We start from the raw sequence: 20,719 nt of genomic DNA on the forward strand, positions 1-20,719 counted from the left end.
TTCTTGTTAAGAGAGACACTGATACAGCTCTCTGAGAGTAGTTGATACAGGTGTAATCAATTTAACTGGCTAGTCTTAAGAGAGAGTGTGCTTAAAGCCTGAGACAGAGTAAATCATTTAAAAGTTGAATGTAGATAGTCTAATTAATGTTGATAGACAGAGAGTTTAATGGATGTTGATAGGCAGATTGTTTAATAGATGTTGATAGACAGTTTAATGGGTGGATGAGTGAATGGTCTGAAGAAGATGAATGGATAGAAAGTTGGATGGAATGTGCCTTATATTCTTGTAGACTGGAGAGACACAGCTCTCTACTGAGAGTAGTGGATACAGATACAGGTGTAATCAATTTAACTGTCTAGTCTTAAGAGAGCCAGTGTATGTAGCCTGAGAGAGAGAGAGAGCTGCTGCAGGTGGGGCTGGCCACCTGGCATAAGATTCTAATTGCTTAATGATCCGATTGTGATGTCATAGAGGCCAATGTTAAGTCTATGGGGAAATTTGTAATAGTTTTTAATTTATAGTTTAAAAAGTATAAAAGTTACAAAGTTGAAAAATACTTAGCAGCCTTCCCCTATTTAAGACCTACGTTGCGACGTTTGAATGAAGTTTCTAAGTTAAACGGTTCAAGCTGAATAGAAAAAATGAATTTGATCAGCGGAATAATAAGAAGAAGAAGAAGCCTTGGAAGAACAGTACAGTGCATTTTCATGCACTGTAATAAGAATAAACAGTATAACAGTAGAGTGCATTTTCATGCACTCTAATAAGAAGAAGAAGTTTTGGAAGAACAGTACAGTGCATTTTCATGCACTGTAATTAGAGTGGATCCTGAGAGCCAGTCACCTCGTCCAACAACAGTGTGTGACCTCACAAATGCGTTTCTGAAAGAATGGTCGAAAAATCCCATAAACACACTCCTAACATCTGACTCTGAGGAAGCTGCAGTGCATTGAAACGTCAGTCTTTTGTGCCACAATAAAAAGTTATTATAGGGAAACTTCACCGATTAGCATTAAGCTCTGTATCTTTAGAAAACCAGTCATGTTTTTCAATGGTTGTGCATCATTCCCTCAGTTTTCCTTGAGATGGGAGAAATACGGATTTCAATGTTGGACTTCCTGCTTTCAATGATAAAATCATAATTTTACATCATTGAAAGCAGGAAGTCCTATTCATGGGTTTAATTGAAATCCGTATTTCTCCCATCTCAAGGCAAACTGAGGGAATGATGCACGACCATTCAAAAACATGACTGTTAATGCTAATCGGTGAAGTGTCCCTTTAAGTAATCTGAGTGCTCCGGTCATCTCTGGGTTACTCTATTTGTAGCCCAGACAGCGTTTCTGACACTCCTAACATTGTTTAAAGTCTTGCCAGAAGAGTTGAAGCTGTTATAGCTGCAAACAAAGAGTGGGCCGACAGTGGGCCGCTTATGTGTGTGTATTTAAGGTTCAAGGGTTTAAGGCACTGCTGCAAAAAGTGCCTAAGCAATTTAAAATATTTATGTTATTACCTCCGCCAAGGAGGTTGTTTCATCAGGGTTTGTTTGTTTGTATGTTTGTCTGTTAGCATTAACTCAAAAAGTTATGGATGGATTTAGTCTGAAATGACCCAAGGAAGAAGCCATTCAATTTTAGGAGTGATCGGGATCACTGTCTCCAGTGATTATGTTTTCGCTTGGCGGAGGTCTGCGCCCTTCGAATGCGTATTAAGATGCAACAGAATTCACAGACAGGCCCATTATGTAAAACACAGTCAAAGCATGCGCTTACTGGTCTGAACAGTTGGCTACCACTTTAGGTTTAAGTTTTTTTGCAGATAGTGAAAAATATCTCATCTCATCATATCAACTCATTCTGTATCAACAAGCTAGTTGTGAAACTTTCATTCTATAGATCTCCTCCAGTCACTTTAAACACAAATCTCAACCCATATTCATAGATTTTGCCAATATCTGTCCCAAGGTCTCTGAGCCATTTTTGCTAAATCTTTTGTTCACTCAATGTGTGTGAGATCAAAGGGGAGAAGTAGATCCCTATCTGCTGCTATTGTATGGTAGGCTAAAGTTGATGTATCCAGGCACGTATTATATTCTCAGAGGAAATAAATATTATTATCCTTTAGTTAATAATTAACATTTATACTTTAATGACCCATAAACTAACACATTACAACCAAACTCAGACGAGGTAGAGAGGAGGAGCTCAATGAGTCAGATATTTCCTGTATTTGTGTCATTGTCTTATCAGACATATATGTTTTTTTTATCTAAGTATGTTTTTGGGGGCTTTTTATGCCTTTAATTGGACAGGATAGTAGAGACACAGACAGGAAGCGAGCGGGAGAGAGAGTTGGGGTGGGATCTGGAAAGGACCACGGGGCGGGAATCGAACCCAGGTCGCCGGCGTGCAGTGCAGGTGCCCCAGCCAGTCGTGCCACGGCTGGGGCCTTATCAGACAGGGGGAAAGCAATATCAGAAAACCTGTCAAGTGCAAGGAATATTCCCCTTATATGAAAAGAACTGACTTACATCCAACGAGTGAATTATTGATGTTGCAGTTACTACTTTTCACCACACAGGGGCATACTTTTATCAGGATATAGAGCAACGGCGCTCAGAGAGGATTCATTTTTTTCTCTCTCACACACACACACACACACACACTTTAACACACACATACACACACACACACAAGCTCTGACATACAGACACACATGCAGAGTCTTTATGAAATTATTCACAACAAGATTATATTTAGTCAGTGGTTATTTAGTCAAATATTAGAAGAGGAAAGGTTATGTGTATGTGTTCTTTGTGTCGTTGTCCGTATCTGGGAATGTGAGAGATCTGAAGTCTGGTGGAATTAGCAAGATGGAAAAGGTTGTAATATCAGGCTGCAACAATATACAGTATATACAGTATATATAATATATATACTGTATAATTGTATATATATACTGTATATAAATATAATTTTTCTATTGCAACCTAACGTGTTGCATTCTGTTCAGTTTAAAAAAAACATATTTCTGCAGGAGACACAATTGCTCCTGAAAGTATACTCAGGACAAAACACAGGCCTACTGCAGTGTGCTGTCCCTCTTCCATGTTTCAGTTGACCACACGTCTAGTTGATGCTGCAGTGTGTCCTTCTCACCATTTTTTTTTTGATTGTCTGTCCTTTCTTGGTTTTTGTCTTTATTCCTCTCTCCCTGTCTCTGAGGCTCAGTTAGATCACAGGGCCTCTAATTAGGATGCGAGGAAGCGAGTTGCTGCTGCAAATTGAAAACATATCGATTCTCCCACCGCACTGTTCTCAAGCGGGTGAGCACCCAGCACCTAAGATACACACAAATCTCATATGGCATGGAGAAGAGGCAGAAAAGCCATCTACAGTATTTAGTCAAATGAACAAAGAGTATATCAACGAGAGAGTGGCATGTGTGGGTGAGATAATGAGTGGCTGAATGAGTGTGTGAGAGTTTATAATACACAGAAAAGGGACAATGAGAAGATGGTAAGATCTGTCTACAGTGCTGCTTGAAGTGTGTGAACCCCTTGAACTGTTTGGAGTTTTCTGTTGTTTTGTCATGATTTCTTTATTTTATCATCACTAGTTTTTAAATATCAACTGTCAGGTGTCTAGATTTATCAAATGCATGGACTTGTTTAAAGGGAATTGCATAAGAAACCAAAAAAACATGAAACATGGAATTAATGATAAAAGTAAATGAACCCCCAGCTGCACTGGTAATGTCAAGTAGGCAATTGGTTAATGTAAAACATATTTGGGTGCTGAAATAATCAAATAAGCATACTAATCAAACAGACTTCCTTTGGTAAGGGTTTTGAACAGCCACTGTAGTGCCAAGGCATACCCACAGGAATCAACAAGGCTAAGATGAAAGGAGATATTCGAGGACAAAAGGAAGAAAGTACAGCCCATCAGTCTGGGGAGAGCTACAAGACACTCTCCAGAAGATTTCAGCTCCATTTATCCACTGTAGATTAGATTAGATTAGAAATGATTTGCAAATGGAGGGCATTCAACAACACAGCAACATTTCCTCGAAGTGGATGTCCATCAAAAGTATGACCAAGATGCACCAGAAAGATAATAAATTGGGTAAAAGTCAACCCATTTATCACCACTAGCGAGTTACAGACCTCGATAGCCGCATCTGGAGTAAATCTACATGCGTCTACAATCAAGCGAAATGAGAACAGTCGGGATGTTCATGAGAGGGTTGCTACTGGAAGCCTCTGCTCTCAAGAAAGAATATAAGTGCCCGATTCGACTTCCGGAAGCCCTCTGGAGGTCCATTCTCCGGACAGGTGAGTCCAAAGTAGATTGATGTCGTCACAATCCAAATCGTCGTGTTTGGAGGAAGAAGTCAACGCTCCATATCAGGAAAAGACCCCCTTTGGAGGTGGAGGTGTTTTCCTACCTCCGGACCCAGACAACCCCATATCATCCATGAAACCATGAATTCTCAGGCCTATCAACAAATTCTTGTTCTGAACCTCATGTCAGTCAGGGATTTGAAGCTAGGGAGGAAATAGATTTTACAACAGGACAATGACTCTATAAGACTGATGAAGATCTGACTGACTGAAATGTACGTTTATTGATAAAATCGGCTGCAGTGTGGAGCAAAGTTTCACTTTTCTTTTCTCTTACTCTAAGTTGTTCTTGCCAAATAGCTGCAACAGCAGTATAACTTATCAAGGTGTGCAGACTCCTCTCTATCTTCTGTGAATCATTTAACTGTCTGTTCTTTCCATGCTAAGCTGCTAAGTTACGGTAGATGACAGTTTCGAGCAGTGGTACTATAGTGGCCTTACTGCATGTTTTTTCCCCAGCTTCACTGACTTGGGCCAGGTTTCCCAGATTCATTTAGAAGCTCTTAAGTGTTAAGAACCTCTTAGGAGCGCTCTAAGAACCTTCTAAGAACCCACCAGAGAAGTTCTTAGCACTTAAGAGCTTCTTAATGAATCTGGGAAACCCGGCCTTGCTTGGTCAATATAGAAGTTTTCAAAATTAATTATTCAGGTTTGTCACTTCCCTCAAAATGCTCAAATACACATACCATTAAACAATGGTAGCATGATGATGCATTAAATGGATAGCATCAAAACAAAAAGGGAAGAAGAGTTAGGGACTAACATATCAGATGCTGTATGGGACAGAGCTCTGAGCTGAGAGAATGGAACCTCGTCCTCTTGCACCAGCAACACTTGTACAAGTTGAAGTTTGATTCAGTTTAAAGTTCTTCATATGCACTGGCTAAATACTCTTCTATGAATGACATATGTAACTTTGGACATCAATATTTGGGGTTTTGAATGAAGCCTTTGATGAAGATGGCAACCTAGCCCTGCAATGGCAATATTTGGGGCACAAGGGGATTTCTATTGGCCAGTAAACATGAAAATGTTGTTGCTTTTGCAACCTTAGTAGTACAAAGGCGAACACTTAGAGAATGGAAATCAGCAGTACCAGCAAAAGTATCAATATGGCTTTTTAATTTACTGATGATTTTTTTTGTGGGTGGGGTGGTGTTTATATAAAGGTTAGAGTATTACATTGCAATGCTGCATTGTACATTGCATCTCGTCTAAAACTGAAAAAAAAGGATCTGGTGCTAATAACATAAGTGAACTTACTGCCAATTCTCCCCAAGGGATAGAAACAAAAGCCAGGAGGAGTGAACTGGACAGGAGACAACATTAAAAAGCAGGACGAAGGATAATACAATCAACATAGACAGTGGCAACAATGAGGAGGTCCGTGTAATAACCGCATGAGTTTGGTTTTGCTTGCCATTCACCCTCTCTGAAGGATATCCGCTGCACTACAACGCAGCGAGGAGCATGGAGAGGAACTGTGCCGCTTGAAACCCTTCCTTCCTCAAAGTGAGGCAGGGAAACCTGATGCACGCTGGCCCCCTCTGGTGGCGGCATCAACCTAGAGCTGGCCAGTGGGCCCTTGTCAGTCTGAGGCTGCGCTATCCCCCTTACTCCCTCCCCTCGCTTTGGCTGAGAGAGAGAAAAAAAAGCCTCATCCCCTGAGCTCTGCCAAGCAACAACAGACACATGGCCAGAACATCAGGAAAAGCACTCACCCTGAGTTTCTTCATTTGCGCCTGGCAGAATATGCAGTGAAGGCCGTTGTGAGATGAGTCGGACAAGGTTCAGAAACTAGGGTGGTTTTCCTCAAACAGTGGAGCGGAGTGGGTAACAGTAGAAATATGTACACCTAGAAATGTCCTGAGATAACGATTGTGCAAACTTTAAAGCAACACTGTGTAAGAATATATGACACTTTTCGAGGTAATCAAAAGATTTGGTGTCATCTTCAAATTCATTTGGATGGTATATGGTCATGTGAAAGACAGATAAACAAATATGTTGTTCCCTCCAGCCATCCCGGATATGCACTATGCCATTACAGCTCTGGATGGAGTTTGCCAGGTCTTGGCTTCCTTTTAGGTATAGGTAGCTCGCTAGTTCTAGACCCAAGCTCTGTGGGCTAGTGGTGCTTTAATGTGTGCCATAAACCTAAGGATCATTTATAGCTTCTAGTCACTTCCCACACATCAGGGCCTTACAACACCTCTATTGCAGACTCAGACAGAGAAAGGAAATTTAGAGCAAGATGAAAGTAAAAGAGTGGAAACGAGTTTGGGAGAATGGTGTTCCCTAATAACTTTGCTAACCTAAGAGGGTGCGGGTGATGAGAGAGGTAGTAAGAACTGAGCTATCAGTGGGCTTCTGGCATGGGGATACAGTGCCTTCCCAGAGGTCCTCACCAAAGGGTTTTACCAGGAGACTCCCCATAATCAGGTTCAATTAGAAGCACTAAAACACCCCCCCAGAAACAAGCACACACACAGTTCAAAGAGCAGACATCTCTTTTGTGTGCAGTGTGCCTTTCCACTTTCTCACCCATTCTCTCTCTCCCAACCTCCCTCCCTCTCCTTCCTCCCTCCCTCCCTTCCTCTCCTTCCTCCCACCCTCTCCTTCCTCCTCATTCTCTTTCTCCAGAGCACAATTTGCTCTGAGCATTCCTTAAGCCAATACTCCAGAGGTACCTTCAAAAGCACTTGATTAGCGTCGATGTTCCCGCCCGCTAACGTTGAACTGACATTAAAGGTCCATCTGGGAGTGACGGCAGGAAGAGTGGGAGCTGAAGGTTCTGCCTGCTGTAGCGCTCCGCTCCCCTCCGCTCCCCTCCGCTCCCCTCCGCTCCCCTCCCTCCACTCCCTCCCTGGGCGCCGGCCCGGGATGATTGGTGCTCGTGTACACTAGCATGTCCCAAATCCACGAGGAGATTCTGGAATCACAGAGATCTTTAGTCTGGGCTCAGAGACATACCGCACACAGGGGGGGTCACACACACACACACACACACACACACACACACACACATACACACTGGATTGTACTTAGGAGAGTTAATTAATCACTACAGATGTGCGCTTGGAGGCATTTTACCCTGCTGCTCCATGACCTGTCAGTCAAGCATTTTGCTAAGCTTACACACCATCAGGGTGAGGTCAAACCAGACACATCATGGGGGGGGGGGGGGGAATGGTCTCCATGACTTAGAGTACATAGCACAAAGACAGAAATACGCTACAACAATATCTTGGCCCTTTAATCGTGACATTTGAGAGAGTATGGGACTGAGAGGACCAAGGCAATGAACTACACTTATTATGTTTGAGTACAAAGTTGAAAATCGTTTAAATACCTTGTGTAAAGCCATGGGTCAGGTCAAGAACATCGTACACATTTTGAGATGTGATCAGATCAGATAGAAATAACTTTTTTTTCAGGTCAGTGATTCCTTAGGGCTTTTGACAGGTGTTTTTATGGACAATGGGATCTCAGTTTCTGAGGTTGCATGAAAAAAAGAGCTGATAACGTTGTACTGACAATCAGCAAACACATTGCCAACCAGCTGTCATTTGGCATGCGTATACCATACATAGGCATAACCTGAACTCTAATTCCCAAACCTCAGTGCTGTCATTTGCTAGGTGAACACCATGAAACCCACTGGAGCCTTTGCAATCAGAAGTATCAAAGCTTCAGCTCATTCCTGACCACGAGCCAGTCACTCTACTGGATGTGCGCATCCCATGTGTGTCAATTACCCAACACGGCTCTCTGCATCTGGCATGCCTCCACATCTCACTGGCCAAAGGAAGGCCTCGATTCCGGACCGTCTGTGTTCATCAGCTCGTGCATTCGTTCATTTTTTTGTTGATTTACAAGGACCGCATGGACGCCCTGGCTAGAAGCGGCTGGCTGCCGCTGTTTGCTCACCGCTAAATCAGTCTGTCATGACATGCCTAATGGCCTCCAAATCTGTGTGCTGGAGGAGCTTGGGTAAATACAGGAGGCCTGGTAATGGAGCCTGTGTCTGCCAGCAACTCGCACCGGTGGGAGCTTCCAGCATCTCGGCCGCAGCAGTAGGATTCTCCACACACACAAGGGTGAAGATGGGGACTAACTCAGGCTTGGGTGTGTTGGGATGGTAGAGTGGAGTGAGGTGTGGTGTAGTTATATTCAAAGATGTAGGGGAAGTTCAAGTGAATTTCATATCACTTTAAAGGGATATTCCGCCATTTTTGGAAATACGCTCATTTTCCACCTCCCCTCGAGCAAAACAATCGATATTTACCTTGTTCCCGTTCGTCCAGCCATTCTGTGAGTCTGGCGATACAACTTTTAGCTTCAGCCTAGCATAGATCATTGAATCGGATTAGACCATTAGCCTCTCGCCTGCTAGCTTCATGTTTAAAAGTGACTAAGATTTCTGGTAATTTTCCCATTTAAAACGTGTCTCCTCTTAAGTTAGAAAGTGCAATAAGACCAACTGAAAATGAAACCTGGCGTTTTTCTAGGCTGATTTGACATGGAACTACACTCTCATCTGGCGTAATAGTCAAGGCAACTTGCAAACTACTGGCACTACTACTGCTTGTTGTCTATGGGGACTATTTTCAGATGCTGCGTACGATATCACTGCGCCTATGGTACGTTTGGAAGTTGCCTTGATTATTACACCAGATGAGAGTGTAGTTCCATGTCAAATCAGCCTAGAAAAACGCCAGGTTTCATTTTCAGTTGGTCTTATTGCACTTTCTAACTTGAGAGGAGACACGTTTTAAATGGGAAAATTACCAGAAATCTTAGTCACTTTTAAACATGAAGCTAGCAGGCGAGAAGCTAATGGTCTAATCCGATTCAATGATCTATGCTAGGCTGAAGCTAAAAGTTGTATCGCCAGACTCACAGAATGGCTGGACGAACGGGATCAAGGTAAATATCGATTGTTTTGCTCGAAGGGAGGTGGAAAATGAGCGTATTTCCAAAAATGGCGGAATATCCCTTTAACACTTAAATACTGTGTAGCGCAACAGTTAACCTGCATGTGTAGATGTTTTGCTGCTTTCTGACTTAGTTGCTAATATGTGCATTCACACAGATGTTTGTTTATAGTCAAACATTTACATGTCCCCTCTTTGTTTTTTTTCATGGAACATGATCTCCCAATCCCCTACCAGCTTTGTGCATAATGCATCTTATAGCAGTTACTGGTGTCTGCTCCCTGAGTGATCCAAAGCGGATACTCACTGGAATTTTAAGCGTGTCCTTTGTCCAAGGAGTTGTGGAGGGAGGGTGGGCCGTGGCAGCAGAAAGTTTAGTGTGTCTTTGACTATGAGCTGTGTCCTCTCACAGGGGCCCGACGTTCCACAGAGAGTGAGGGTGAGGGTGGTGTGTGTGTATGTGTATGTGGAGGGAAGGGGGGACAGGGGGGGTTAATGAAAAATAGACAAATTGATCCACTGTTCAACCAAATATTGCATGTCATATAGTATACAATACAATCAATATAGTCAGGTTGCAGGAGTTACAGGGCCGAACCTATGACTTATCAGTGATTAGTCTCTTTATATAAAGGGGGGAAATATTGGTCCGAGGGGGCTATCAATGTTTTGAAATCTACATTGGTGTTGTGTGAGACTTATGGGGTTCGTTCAGCTAGCCTGCAAGTGCGGCTTTTTAAAGCGAGGGGGAGTCAAGCGCCCAGGCTACGCATGTTCCGGCGCTGTCCCTTTCAGAACCACAATTACAGAGATAATCAGCATCCCCAGCGCATTTCCCGGCTTTGCCCCAGCATCCGAACCTTGTTGTCAGGAGAAAGAAGCAGATTTGGTTTTTATGTTTCGTTACCTCCAATTTACCCATTCTCTGCAGGTCTTAAAAACAGTCCTTGAAAACACAACTCTGAATATCTAGCCACTCTTGATACCCTCAAAATGTACCTTTCAGTGGTTCGGTCATACACTCTCAATGAGTGTGAGGAACGTCAAGATTCGTAAAAACAGTAGACATGTACTTGCATGTGGGCATACAGGTAATGCAGCAGACACACAACCATCATGTTACGGGTAAGTGAGCGAAAAGAGTCACGCAAAAATAATTCACAGTCCAGTATATGATTTGAGGAGGCTTATTTTTAGGAGCGAATACAGGAGACGTTAAGGGACAGGGCGCTGCTGTCATATAAGGCGCGGGGGCGACGCGGAACCCAATCAGCGTCTGTGTTCATCAAACAAAATGCATTAACAGGCCCACGGTATAAAATGAATGCTGCTGTTCTCCTTCAACCAATTCTTACAAACCCCCACTTCCCCTGTTCTCACACGTAGGCTAGCCGACAACCCCTCCTCAGCGCGGCGCCACCATCACCCCCTCCCTCTTGAAAGGGAATTAAAATCTTTAATATCTTTCCAGCAACCGTTCGGTGAACGAGCTCTTGGCTTAGGAACCAGTGCGCAGGAGCTGACGCGAGAGGAGAAGAGAGTCGGTTGAGCAAGAAGAATTTGCATCCATGCGCCGTGCTTAGCTGTCGTCCGAGAAGAAGCGAGCTAAATCAAACGTGCAACACCGACACCGATGTTCAGAACAACACGGGCTCCAATCTGTGCCGCGCTCCTCAGGCTCCAGACGTGCTAGTGTCGGGTTGGTGTGGCGTGCCGTGGATACCCTCTCCTGGTTGTATAATTCTTCTCTCGCTCAGCAGCAGCAGCACGTCCTAACAGCCCTCCTCCCCCCAAAATCTCCACTTTTATCCAAGCAAAGAGAAACGAGGAAACGGGGGTCCTTTCGTTTTTCAGCCTTTTCTAACTCACACTGCTCCGTTCAGATTGATTTTCTTTTACATGGCGCAAGGGCTATGCGAGCGGGACGGTAGTGGTTCCGATTCTGGGTGTGATACAGCCACCGTGGATTTGGATATCCAAGCAACAGCATCAGCAGCAAAGCATTCGGGGAGCAGTTCCGGCGCCCCCACCACCTTGTTCTATACCCGGCTCTATGTCGAGTAATGGTCGGCTCGTTTTGCTGGATGCTCCCCGCTTTACACGGATCGTCGACGGCATCTCCTCCGACAGCAAATTGCCATTTTCGACGGAAACCCTCCAAGAGCTAGGAGCTACATATGGAAACTGGGGACCAGAATTTTAGGAAAAAGGAAATCTAGCGGTTGTTTAATTTGTTCCATTTCCGTCTGATTTGTCAGTTAAATAATTAATTTGTCGTGCTTGATTTGTTTCATTCCACCGTTGGTTTGATTTGTCGATTTAATGCTCGCTCAATGATATTTCGATTCACCATTTGACAGATATCCTCTATTTCCTTTTTTTAATTTCCACTGGACTTTCATCTGCCCATTTACATTCTACTCTCCCTTATTTGAACAGATCTTTCCCTGTCCTTCATTTTCCTTGGCCCCTCTCTCCCAGCTTTTCCCGGTAGATTTAGACGGACTGGGCTTGCATAGACATATTCAAAAACTGCATAGACGTTCCTGCGCGGCATAGTCTGTCACGTAGGCCAGCTTTATTAAAATTCATTTAATTCTTTCAAACATATTGAAGTGCTTGGCAGACACTGCTGTCTATACGAGCCTGCCATTACTCTAACGTCTCCCCACCCCCTTCCACGCTAACCATTTCATCTGAGTTTAGCGTTCCTCACAGTGCAGTGTTTATCCTTTTTATCCTAACCCATCAACCTACCTTGCCTGTGATGTGCAAGTGTTGAACTATTAATTCAAGGAACACTGTCAGAGACTCAGTGGCATTTTGCAACCAGTTGGTCTCGTATTCATCAATCGATAGAATATATCGATTTGCCTATTCATTTTTATGATATATCCTCTACATTATTTAAGGCCTAAGTAATTACACGTTATATACAAATAATATAAATAATCTAATTGCTAGCTCTACAGCTCGAGCGTAGGTGTAAGTTGTAGCTGCAGGAAAAAGCAGCTGTAGATTTTTAGCCTCGTTAGGCTATATTCAAGTGGCTATATTTCTTCTTGGTAGGAATAGAATTATATAAGACGAGCAGGGAGACGAAATAACGCCGCCTCGCTTCCCAACCACCCTGAAACGTTGACCAATTTCTCTCTTGCTTGGTTCTCACCCAAACGCAACCATAAGGTTCCTACCGCATCCTCCCCCTTCCCCCTCCTTTCGATCAAATATATCCCATTTTTTTAGTTTGGTTTGGTCCCGTAAATTTTCAAATATTTACTTCCTATACATCAAAAGGAAAGGGGGTCCCCCTTTCATGGAATGCGGCAACATGGGCGTGTTTGACCGCGGAGTTCAGATGCTATTGACCACTGTCGGTGCATTCGCCGCCTTCAGTCTCATGACCATCGCGGTGGGCACGGACTACTGGCTCTACTCGCGCGGCGTGTGCAAAGTCAAATCGGTCAGCGAGAATGAGACCAGTAAGAAGAACGAGGAGGTGATGACCCACTCTGGCTTGTGGAGGACGTGTTGCTTGGAAGGTAAGTCATGCTAGTTTGGTGTCCCCTTTCTTGGTGCCCGCTGGAACGCCCACTCACGTTCTTTCTTTCAAGACAGACCCCCCCCCCCTCCTCACCTCACATATGTTCACGTGTTGACAGAAACAAATTCTTAGATTAGTCTCTTCCTTAGTCTCTTCCTCATGGTGTGTCTTATGCGGCCAAGAGGTAAGATTGTAAGGACATGGCTCCAGTAGCACCATGGACAGCGACAGCAGAGCAGAATCCCCAAAACTCCCATTCTAAAGCATTTCTGTCTGATCAGCGAGCCACAGACTTCATGGCACCCTTACAACAGGCCTCCTGTTTCCGATCAGATCAAATTCACTCCAACACTATTGTAGTAGCTCTAGTAGTTTCTGTCTCTTCATTTTGCTTGAGTTGTCCATTTAGGGTGCTGCTGCTCTGAACTCAAAGAAATGTTGACCCAAATCACTCGTTTGTCAGGATTTTGAGCAAGAGGGTGACATCTTTTAAGTTCACTATATCAGCCCGTTCACTATACCAACAGTTAACCATTTGACTTTTTTAAAATCCCATTCCAATTGTAAAACACTTCCAGCTTCCCCTCTCTCTCTCTCTCTCTCTCTCTCTCTCTCTCTCTCTCTCTCTCTCTCTCTCTCTCTCTCTCTCACGTGAACTCATACAGGCTGTATGAAATACTGTATATTATTTTCAGCGACTCCAAAAGATGATCTGACACATGATGAACGGTTATAGTTTGCTGTCATATGGAAGTGGAGGTGGTGTCTGTAGACTGTGGCCCTCCCCATGACCTTGACAGGGTCGTAAAAAAAATCCCATATCTCCTTCTGCCAGCGTCTCAAGGGTTATATCCAAAAGACACGTCCCACACCGCACCCACAAAATCACTCACTCATTCTCTACCAAGTGTCTCATTTTGTCCTCTAAAGTGTACTCTGAAGTATGTGCTTAACAAAATGAAGCCAAATTAACAAGCTTCTGTGACACAAAGTGAATTGCACAATGATGTCCAACATCTCTATATTAGATGAATGGCGAAGATGTTCAAACACGTCTGACTTTTGCTTTGACGTCTGTGAGATGAAAGTATCTAGCAGCCCAACATTTACGCCCGTGTGTGTGTGTGTTCATGTTGGTTTGACCTTGTTGGCTCCTCCGCGGAGGTCTGGCCTAAGAGGGTGGCCTGTGCCACATCTGTGAGGCTGGGAGGATGCCACATCTGCTCCAGGGTCACCGAGGGCCGTTCTGATCTGCCCATGGCCTAACTGCGGGGCTTTCAAGTCCTTGCGCCGTTTGACATGGGCATATGTTTACCTCAGCAGACGGCTCAAACCTGGATTGGAAATCTCCAAAAAACACACAGACACCACATACACACACACACACACACACACAAACAAACACACTGTTACACACACTAATGCTTCAGCAATCTAACAGTCTCCAAATTATTCAGAAATGTTGTTTTGATCAAGTGAGTTTCAATTGCTCAGCTGTTGGAGGTTTCAGACTTCAAGGTGTCTTACGCAGAGCTACAGTGTGATGTAAGATGAGAATAGAGAGGACTATATACGCAAGTTTTTCATTTTTCACCGGAGTTAGACTCGGCTGGGGTCCAGAACCACTTAACCCCAGCTGTGGTTCCTGACTAGTGGGTAATTTTGAATGATTGCATCTCAGCTGTGTCTGGCTCCCTGACTGGTATTATCTCGTTGACAGACACAACAGTAATGTGCCAATTAAAGCACAGTGCCTTAAGTGGTTACACACACACGTTGCGTATGTTTGAATGTGTGTGTGTGTGTGTGTGTTTGTGTGTGTGTTTGCTCGCATTTGAGTAGGTGGTAGCCAGTATCTTAGTGTGAATTACATGCAAGTGTGGTTCACCTCTGAGTTAAGATGAAGGCCCACTGCAAAGAAACCTGCGCTATTGCGCTTACACATTGGGGTCAAGCTCATTTGAATACCGGCTCAAACGACTTCCTGCTGTGGAAATTGGGCTTTTAAAAAATGCAAGAGCAGCTTATTAATTCATGGATAATTAGCACAATTTATACAGGAATATTAACTGTTGGAAAACTAGGGAAGGGGGGGGGGAGTGGAGGGGGGGGCAGGTTAGTGGACAGGATGTGCACTGTTGAAAGGGAGTGGATGGCACTCCACATGAAATGGTGTAGTTAATTGGTGGCGTGAAGTTGAGACACTGTGGTTTTTCAGATCCTGCAGGGAGACATCAAAGACACACTTGTGTATCTCAGACAGAACTGAGAGATCCTTAGCTGGGCACAGTCGAAGCTTTATATGGTCAGGCCTGTGCTAAATGTTGCACAAAACATGGAGACTCTAAAGGCTGCCTAGTGAATGTAATCAAAGGTCAGAGAAGATTAGTCTTGCAACAAGTGGCCAGATTCGAGTATTTACAACAGAGCAGGACTCTAATATTATGGTGAGCAAAACAATAGCGTTGATTTTTAAAAAAAAAAAAGACACACACACATACACACACACACACACACACAGGGAAACAGACACTCACGCATGTCCACAGCCACACATAGATGAATGGATTCGGCTATTAAAAAATGAAACAGAAAGTTTGCTCTTAAAGTGAAAACATAGTTCAAAACATAGTTTCTATGTTTAGTTTCTCCATTCCACAGAGGCATAACGGAGAGCTGCACTCTGATGGCTCTATAAAATACTGAACGTATTGATTATGGAGATTTACACTTGTTTTGAGCACTTTGCACTGGGCCATACTGTAAATATCATTCACAGCCTTTTCACAGCTGCCACTTCACCATGGCTTTAATTTGTGTGACCATACAGTTGGCTTTGAGAAGCCAAGCCATAGCTCTATTTGCTGCCTTTACTTTGACAGTTGAAACATTTACCCCAAAGGGAGGAGGAATTGAAATCACTCTTTGATGAAAGCGGCATATTTCTACATCTCGGAATTTGAGAATAACACAAGGCTTTGAATAGGGGAAGCACAGAGATTTGGCTGTAACATTTCTGATGTTCTTAAGTTAACTTCAAGAATGTTTTTATGTCTGATATGAGCTAAGCTTGTAAATTATGGAGCACTATCTCATAAACTTCAGGATGATCATGAATGAAAACTATCAACTGCAGAACTACAGTATACTATACAGCAGAACTACAGTATACTAACAGCAGAATCATGTTTCCACTGGATTTGTATGGCGTGCTAAAGAATCAGCATCCCAGACCTTAAGCTGAGGGAATGCGATACAGCCCCATCTCCATGTGTGGTCCTCCTTCCTGGAGGAAGAGGAAGAGGAAGAGGACACAAGTGTGGCCGAGTGCCATGTGAGTGCTGAGGACAGGGAAGTGTCAATCAAGCTGCTCCAGAGGCCCTCTCTCTGCCTTGGAGCGGAGAGGAGCAGAGTCGCGGATGGGAACCCCGCATGCGTGACGCAGGTCCATGTAGCCCTGCCACGCTTTAAATTACAGCTGGTGCAGTACTGCATGAACAGCGATTTTCTCTCTCTCTCTCTCTCCCTCTCTCTCTCTTTCTCTCTCTCTCTCTCACTTTTTTCTCTTCTCTCGCTTTCTTCCTCTTAGGCTTTTTTCTTCGCTCTCCTTTTTGCTTACACACTTACAGACACACACGCTGGCACACACACCTACACGAATCTCACACAAACACACTTACTTGCATACACACACACTTACACACCAACACAATCTCATACACTCGCTTTCTCACACACACACACACACACACACACACACACACACACACTCGCACGTCAGAGTGATGGATCAGGCCCCAGGGGCTGGTGGTCCATCCTGCCTGGGAAGCATCGCCATTGCCATAGCGACTCGCGGGCAGGTGTAGTGGCGGCGGAGTTGCGGTGGAATTCTCGGGCTAATCTCCTCGATTAATCTCCATTAGGCAGAAGAGCCAGAGCTACGCGACGGCTAACAGGGGGGAGAGGATCCACTGCGGAGGAGGCCAGACGGCTATGACAAAGGAGGGGTAGTTACGTTTGGTGGAGGGGTGGGTGGGGCGGTTGATAGTATTTTTTTCTGTTCCTTGTCCCAGAGACGTGATGTTCTGCATCTGTGTGGGTGTGTGTGTGTGTGTGTGTGTGTGTGTGTGTGTTTGGGGGGCACAGATACTCTGGAGCGCAGTGTACCTCCTAGCCTGAGCAGATATTGGGTTGATCTCAGACCATGTGTGCAGTTGAATGGTAGAGACACAGAACTTGCCTCCTGTGACTTTTACACAGCAGTGAAAGAAAGGGCGAAATACAATGACACAGAATCAGAATCAGCTTTATCGGCCAGGTTTTGCGTAAACAAACAAGGAGTTTGACTCGGGGGAGAAGCAACAGAAAGGGATTTAGAGTGAGAGACATTTATCAAGCTCCTCCATCCAAAGCACAGGTACAGTGGAGAACATGAGTAGGAACACTTGTAAATGTACACATGAGGAGACGTGTTCCTTGTGGGAAAGCATCCGTGATCTTGATGTTGTTAGCACCTAGCGCTAACTACTGAGCTCAAGCAGCCCATTTAGTCTAGTGTGGGTAGAGAAGGCTGAGCCGCGAGAGGTGTTTGAGACACCTGGGCTCCTCTCCATGCCAAGGGTATGATCATCCCAGAAGGGGCATCCAGCTGTGTGTTCTCTCACCTCTCTCACACACGCACACACACACACACACACACACACACACACACACACACACACACACACACACACACAGAGACACAGACACACATACATACACACACGCACACACACACACTGAGGAACCAGAGCAGATATTCTGGGAACCTTTGTTGAGAGGCAACATAAACTGCCGTGTATCTATCATCTCATTTACTCAAGTCTGAGCAACCAATTCTGTGTCTGTCAATGTGTGTGTGTGTCTGTCCCAAGATTTGGTGCAACCACCTAGTTGGTTGAGACTTAACACACATATAGCCCCCCCCCCCCCTCAAAAAAACACACACACACATCTGATAAGTGTATGTGTGTCAGAGAGAGACACACACACACACACACACAGAGATAGACAGGGAGACTCTCTGTGACTTTTGGCAGTGCCATGGCTGGAGAGACGCAGGATTACTGTCATGGAGCGATCAGATAAGGCTTACCCGCCTGGCACAGGGCAAAGCCGGCTAATGACCAGTGTCGAGAGTGGCATTACGCCGCATTAACACACACTCCACACTGTACACACAGCTGCATGGCGCAGATTACAGAGTTAGCATGAGGGGAGCATTATCCCAATCACATCAACTCAGGCCATCTCAGACATGGATCGCTGCGCCGCGCCGACCGGCCTCGGCGATCACCGCCCGCCCGCGCCCAGCGGGGGCCTCCTTTGTCAGCCATTACAGCAGGAGACCTCACACAGCCGATACCCCTACTGCCAGCAGCATGGAGGCAAGATGTCACTGCTGAGGCAACTGTCATCTGTCCCCATATGCAGACATGACAAGTATGTGTGTGTGTGTGGCATGAGTCTATGTGTGCGTTCTGGTATGTAGAATCAGAGTATTAACTTACTCATACCACCAGGAAAGATACTGTGACTCTGAATGTGACACAGCAGGCACTATCCCATTTCCCGATGGCAAAGCTTCAGACTTGGGGCATTAAAGGAGCAATCCAGCGCTGTTTCACACAGATCTCCGTTTCTCCGAGTACTGCCGGTACGAAAACGGTTACCCCACCAAAAACAAGTGGTTTTATCTACTGTACTGTAGCTCAAGTTGCGGCAGCCGACAGCTAAAGCAGACAGGTATAGCTACAGCGCTACACTCTGGGGGCATGAACATTGGGGGGTCATGAACATGGTGGATTTCTCATTTAAGAACGTGGTAGAGAATGATCTCTATGCAGATTCTGGTTCAACGCAGGGCACAGTGAAAATACCAGAGGTGTGACAATGTTCCACCATCGCACCAGCTCACTGTAATCATGTGATGTGATGTGATGTGGAAGTGATGTATGGGCCTTCATTTCATTCAGGTTTTCATTCCTCCTGCTGCGTAGGACAGCTGATCATTTCAGCCTTTATTGGCTTCTCTCTCTCTCCCTCCCTCTCTCCCTCTTTCTCTCTCTCTCTCTGTCTGTCTCGCACACTGCGACTAACACCTAGATCATGACACCTTCTGGAGTCATTGACATTAGACCTCAAAGCATACCGGTTTCATTGCTGCCATCATTTCTGGTTATTTCCAATAATACAAAAAGGACTGTGAGATGTGCACTGTTGCACGGTGCTGCACTATTTCTATGGCACTGAGGATGGAGCAAAGCTACAAAGATGGTGGAATAACTCTCTACCATTAAAATGACTAAGAAAATGTAGAATTAACAACAAATGTAGTGTTCTTCATTTATATGTAAAACATCATCGTCGAATGTCCTCAGGAGGATCATGTTTAAATAACTGGCAAGTAGCCTACTGTACACCGTAACACAATGGCTAGGTTTAGCAGGCTCTAGATGGCCATGAAAGACTAAGAGGGGCACGCACAGTACAGTAGCTCACCAGCCAAAAATGAGGCCATAAAACATCCATCTATATATTGTATAATAAAAATATGTCGGATATGTTCTGTCGGTAATCCAAACTAATAAGGAATAAGGCTTATAATGTGCTCCTGAACAGAAACCAGATCTTGTTTTCACCTTCACGTTCAACGTCTAGCACATCATTTGGAGACAGGCAGGTGCACTGCACACAGAGACTGTTTGTGCTCAACTGCCACTTGTTTTGCACTGGATGGCAACATCATTTTGTGAGACTTTAAGGACATTGTTTCACTTTCCTCGGTTTCCAACACCACACCGAAACACATTTCCAGATGTTCTCACACCTCAAACATGTCTTCACTCATTATCAGTAGTGGCTCCCTTTAAGAACTGGATATTGTAGGGCAGTCATAAAATGAATATTACTTTATTTCAGCACGTCTTCACATCTCAAGCATATTGTACTGTAGAGAGGACTGTTTGGTACAGCCACTGATAAAGGCCGCTATCTTTGTGTCTCTATCAATGACAATCAAAAAGCTGCATTAATGGGTATCTTTCTGTATCTATGATTTTGACTCATTTTGAGTGCAAACAATGTCTACTTTACCTTTTCAATATCATGGAGACTGCCAGATCAGGTCACATCCTATGTGACATCTCTGAAACATGAAATAGCTAACAACACAAACCTCCTTTGATAGGATATATACTATGCAGTTTCAGCTATTTTTGACGACTCTAGCGCTCCCAGTGCAGTCAAAATATATTTATATTTTACTTTGCCGTTGTAAATAGCCTGCTTCTCGTGACTTGTTGCCCCTGTGCACAATGGAAATGCTTTTGTTATGGAGGCAAAGGACTAACAACAGGCAAAATTCATCTCCAAAGAGCTATATCTTCTGACAAGATAATGTTTCGCGATTCTCGCGACATGTCTTTGGGTCGAAAATTCTAGAAGCTGAATTGCTGGTTCTCTTGTTAGCGACTCGCTATGGCTATGCTGAATGGTTATGCTTAAAGTTCTTTTACCATAGAATTGGTTTCATAGAGGTTATATTAAGGTGAAAATCTACCATAGTGTACATTTAAAACCAAATACATGTATTTCACAGCAGTGAATCCAGGATTAAACCTGAATGTCCTTGCACAGTTTAAGGGAATTTGAGCACTCAGAAAACTGAGAGGTCCACAGGAAACTAAATAATAAAATGCATGAATGATTCTAACCACACAGGAATGACAGGATGAAAGCGCTTTGGGTTGCACTCTGTGTATGTTAAATGTGCTATACAAATAAAAATGA

The 20,719-nt window shown here is 44.2% G+C and overlaps 1 protein-coding gene across 1 annotated transcript in view; it reads left to right on the forward strand.

The window, feature by feature from the left end:
- Nucleotides 1-12,676: 12,676 nt before the first annotated feature.
- cacng2a (calcium channel, voltage-dependent, gamma subunit 2a) overlaps nt 12,677-20,719 on the forward strand; it is a 51,656-nt gene continuing 43,613 nt past the window's right edge. Inside the window, exon 1 of the mRNA XM_062531084.1 lies at nt 12,677-12,887. Coding sequence (XP_062387068.1) covers nt 12,677-12,887 — 211 coding nt within the window. The remainder of the gene's footprint in view (nt 12,888-20,719) is intronic.

This window comes from Sardina pilchardus, chromosome 3 (assembly GCF_963854185.1).
Source record: "Sardina pilchardus chromosome 3, fSarPil1.1, whole genome shotgun sequence".
NCBI classification, from domain to species: Eukaryota; Metazoa; Chordata; class Actinopteri; order Clupeiformes; family Clupeidae; genus Sardina; species Sardina pilchardus.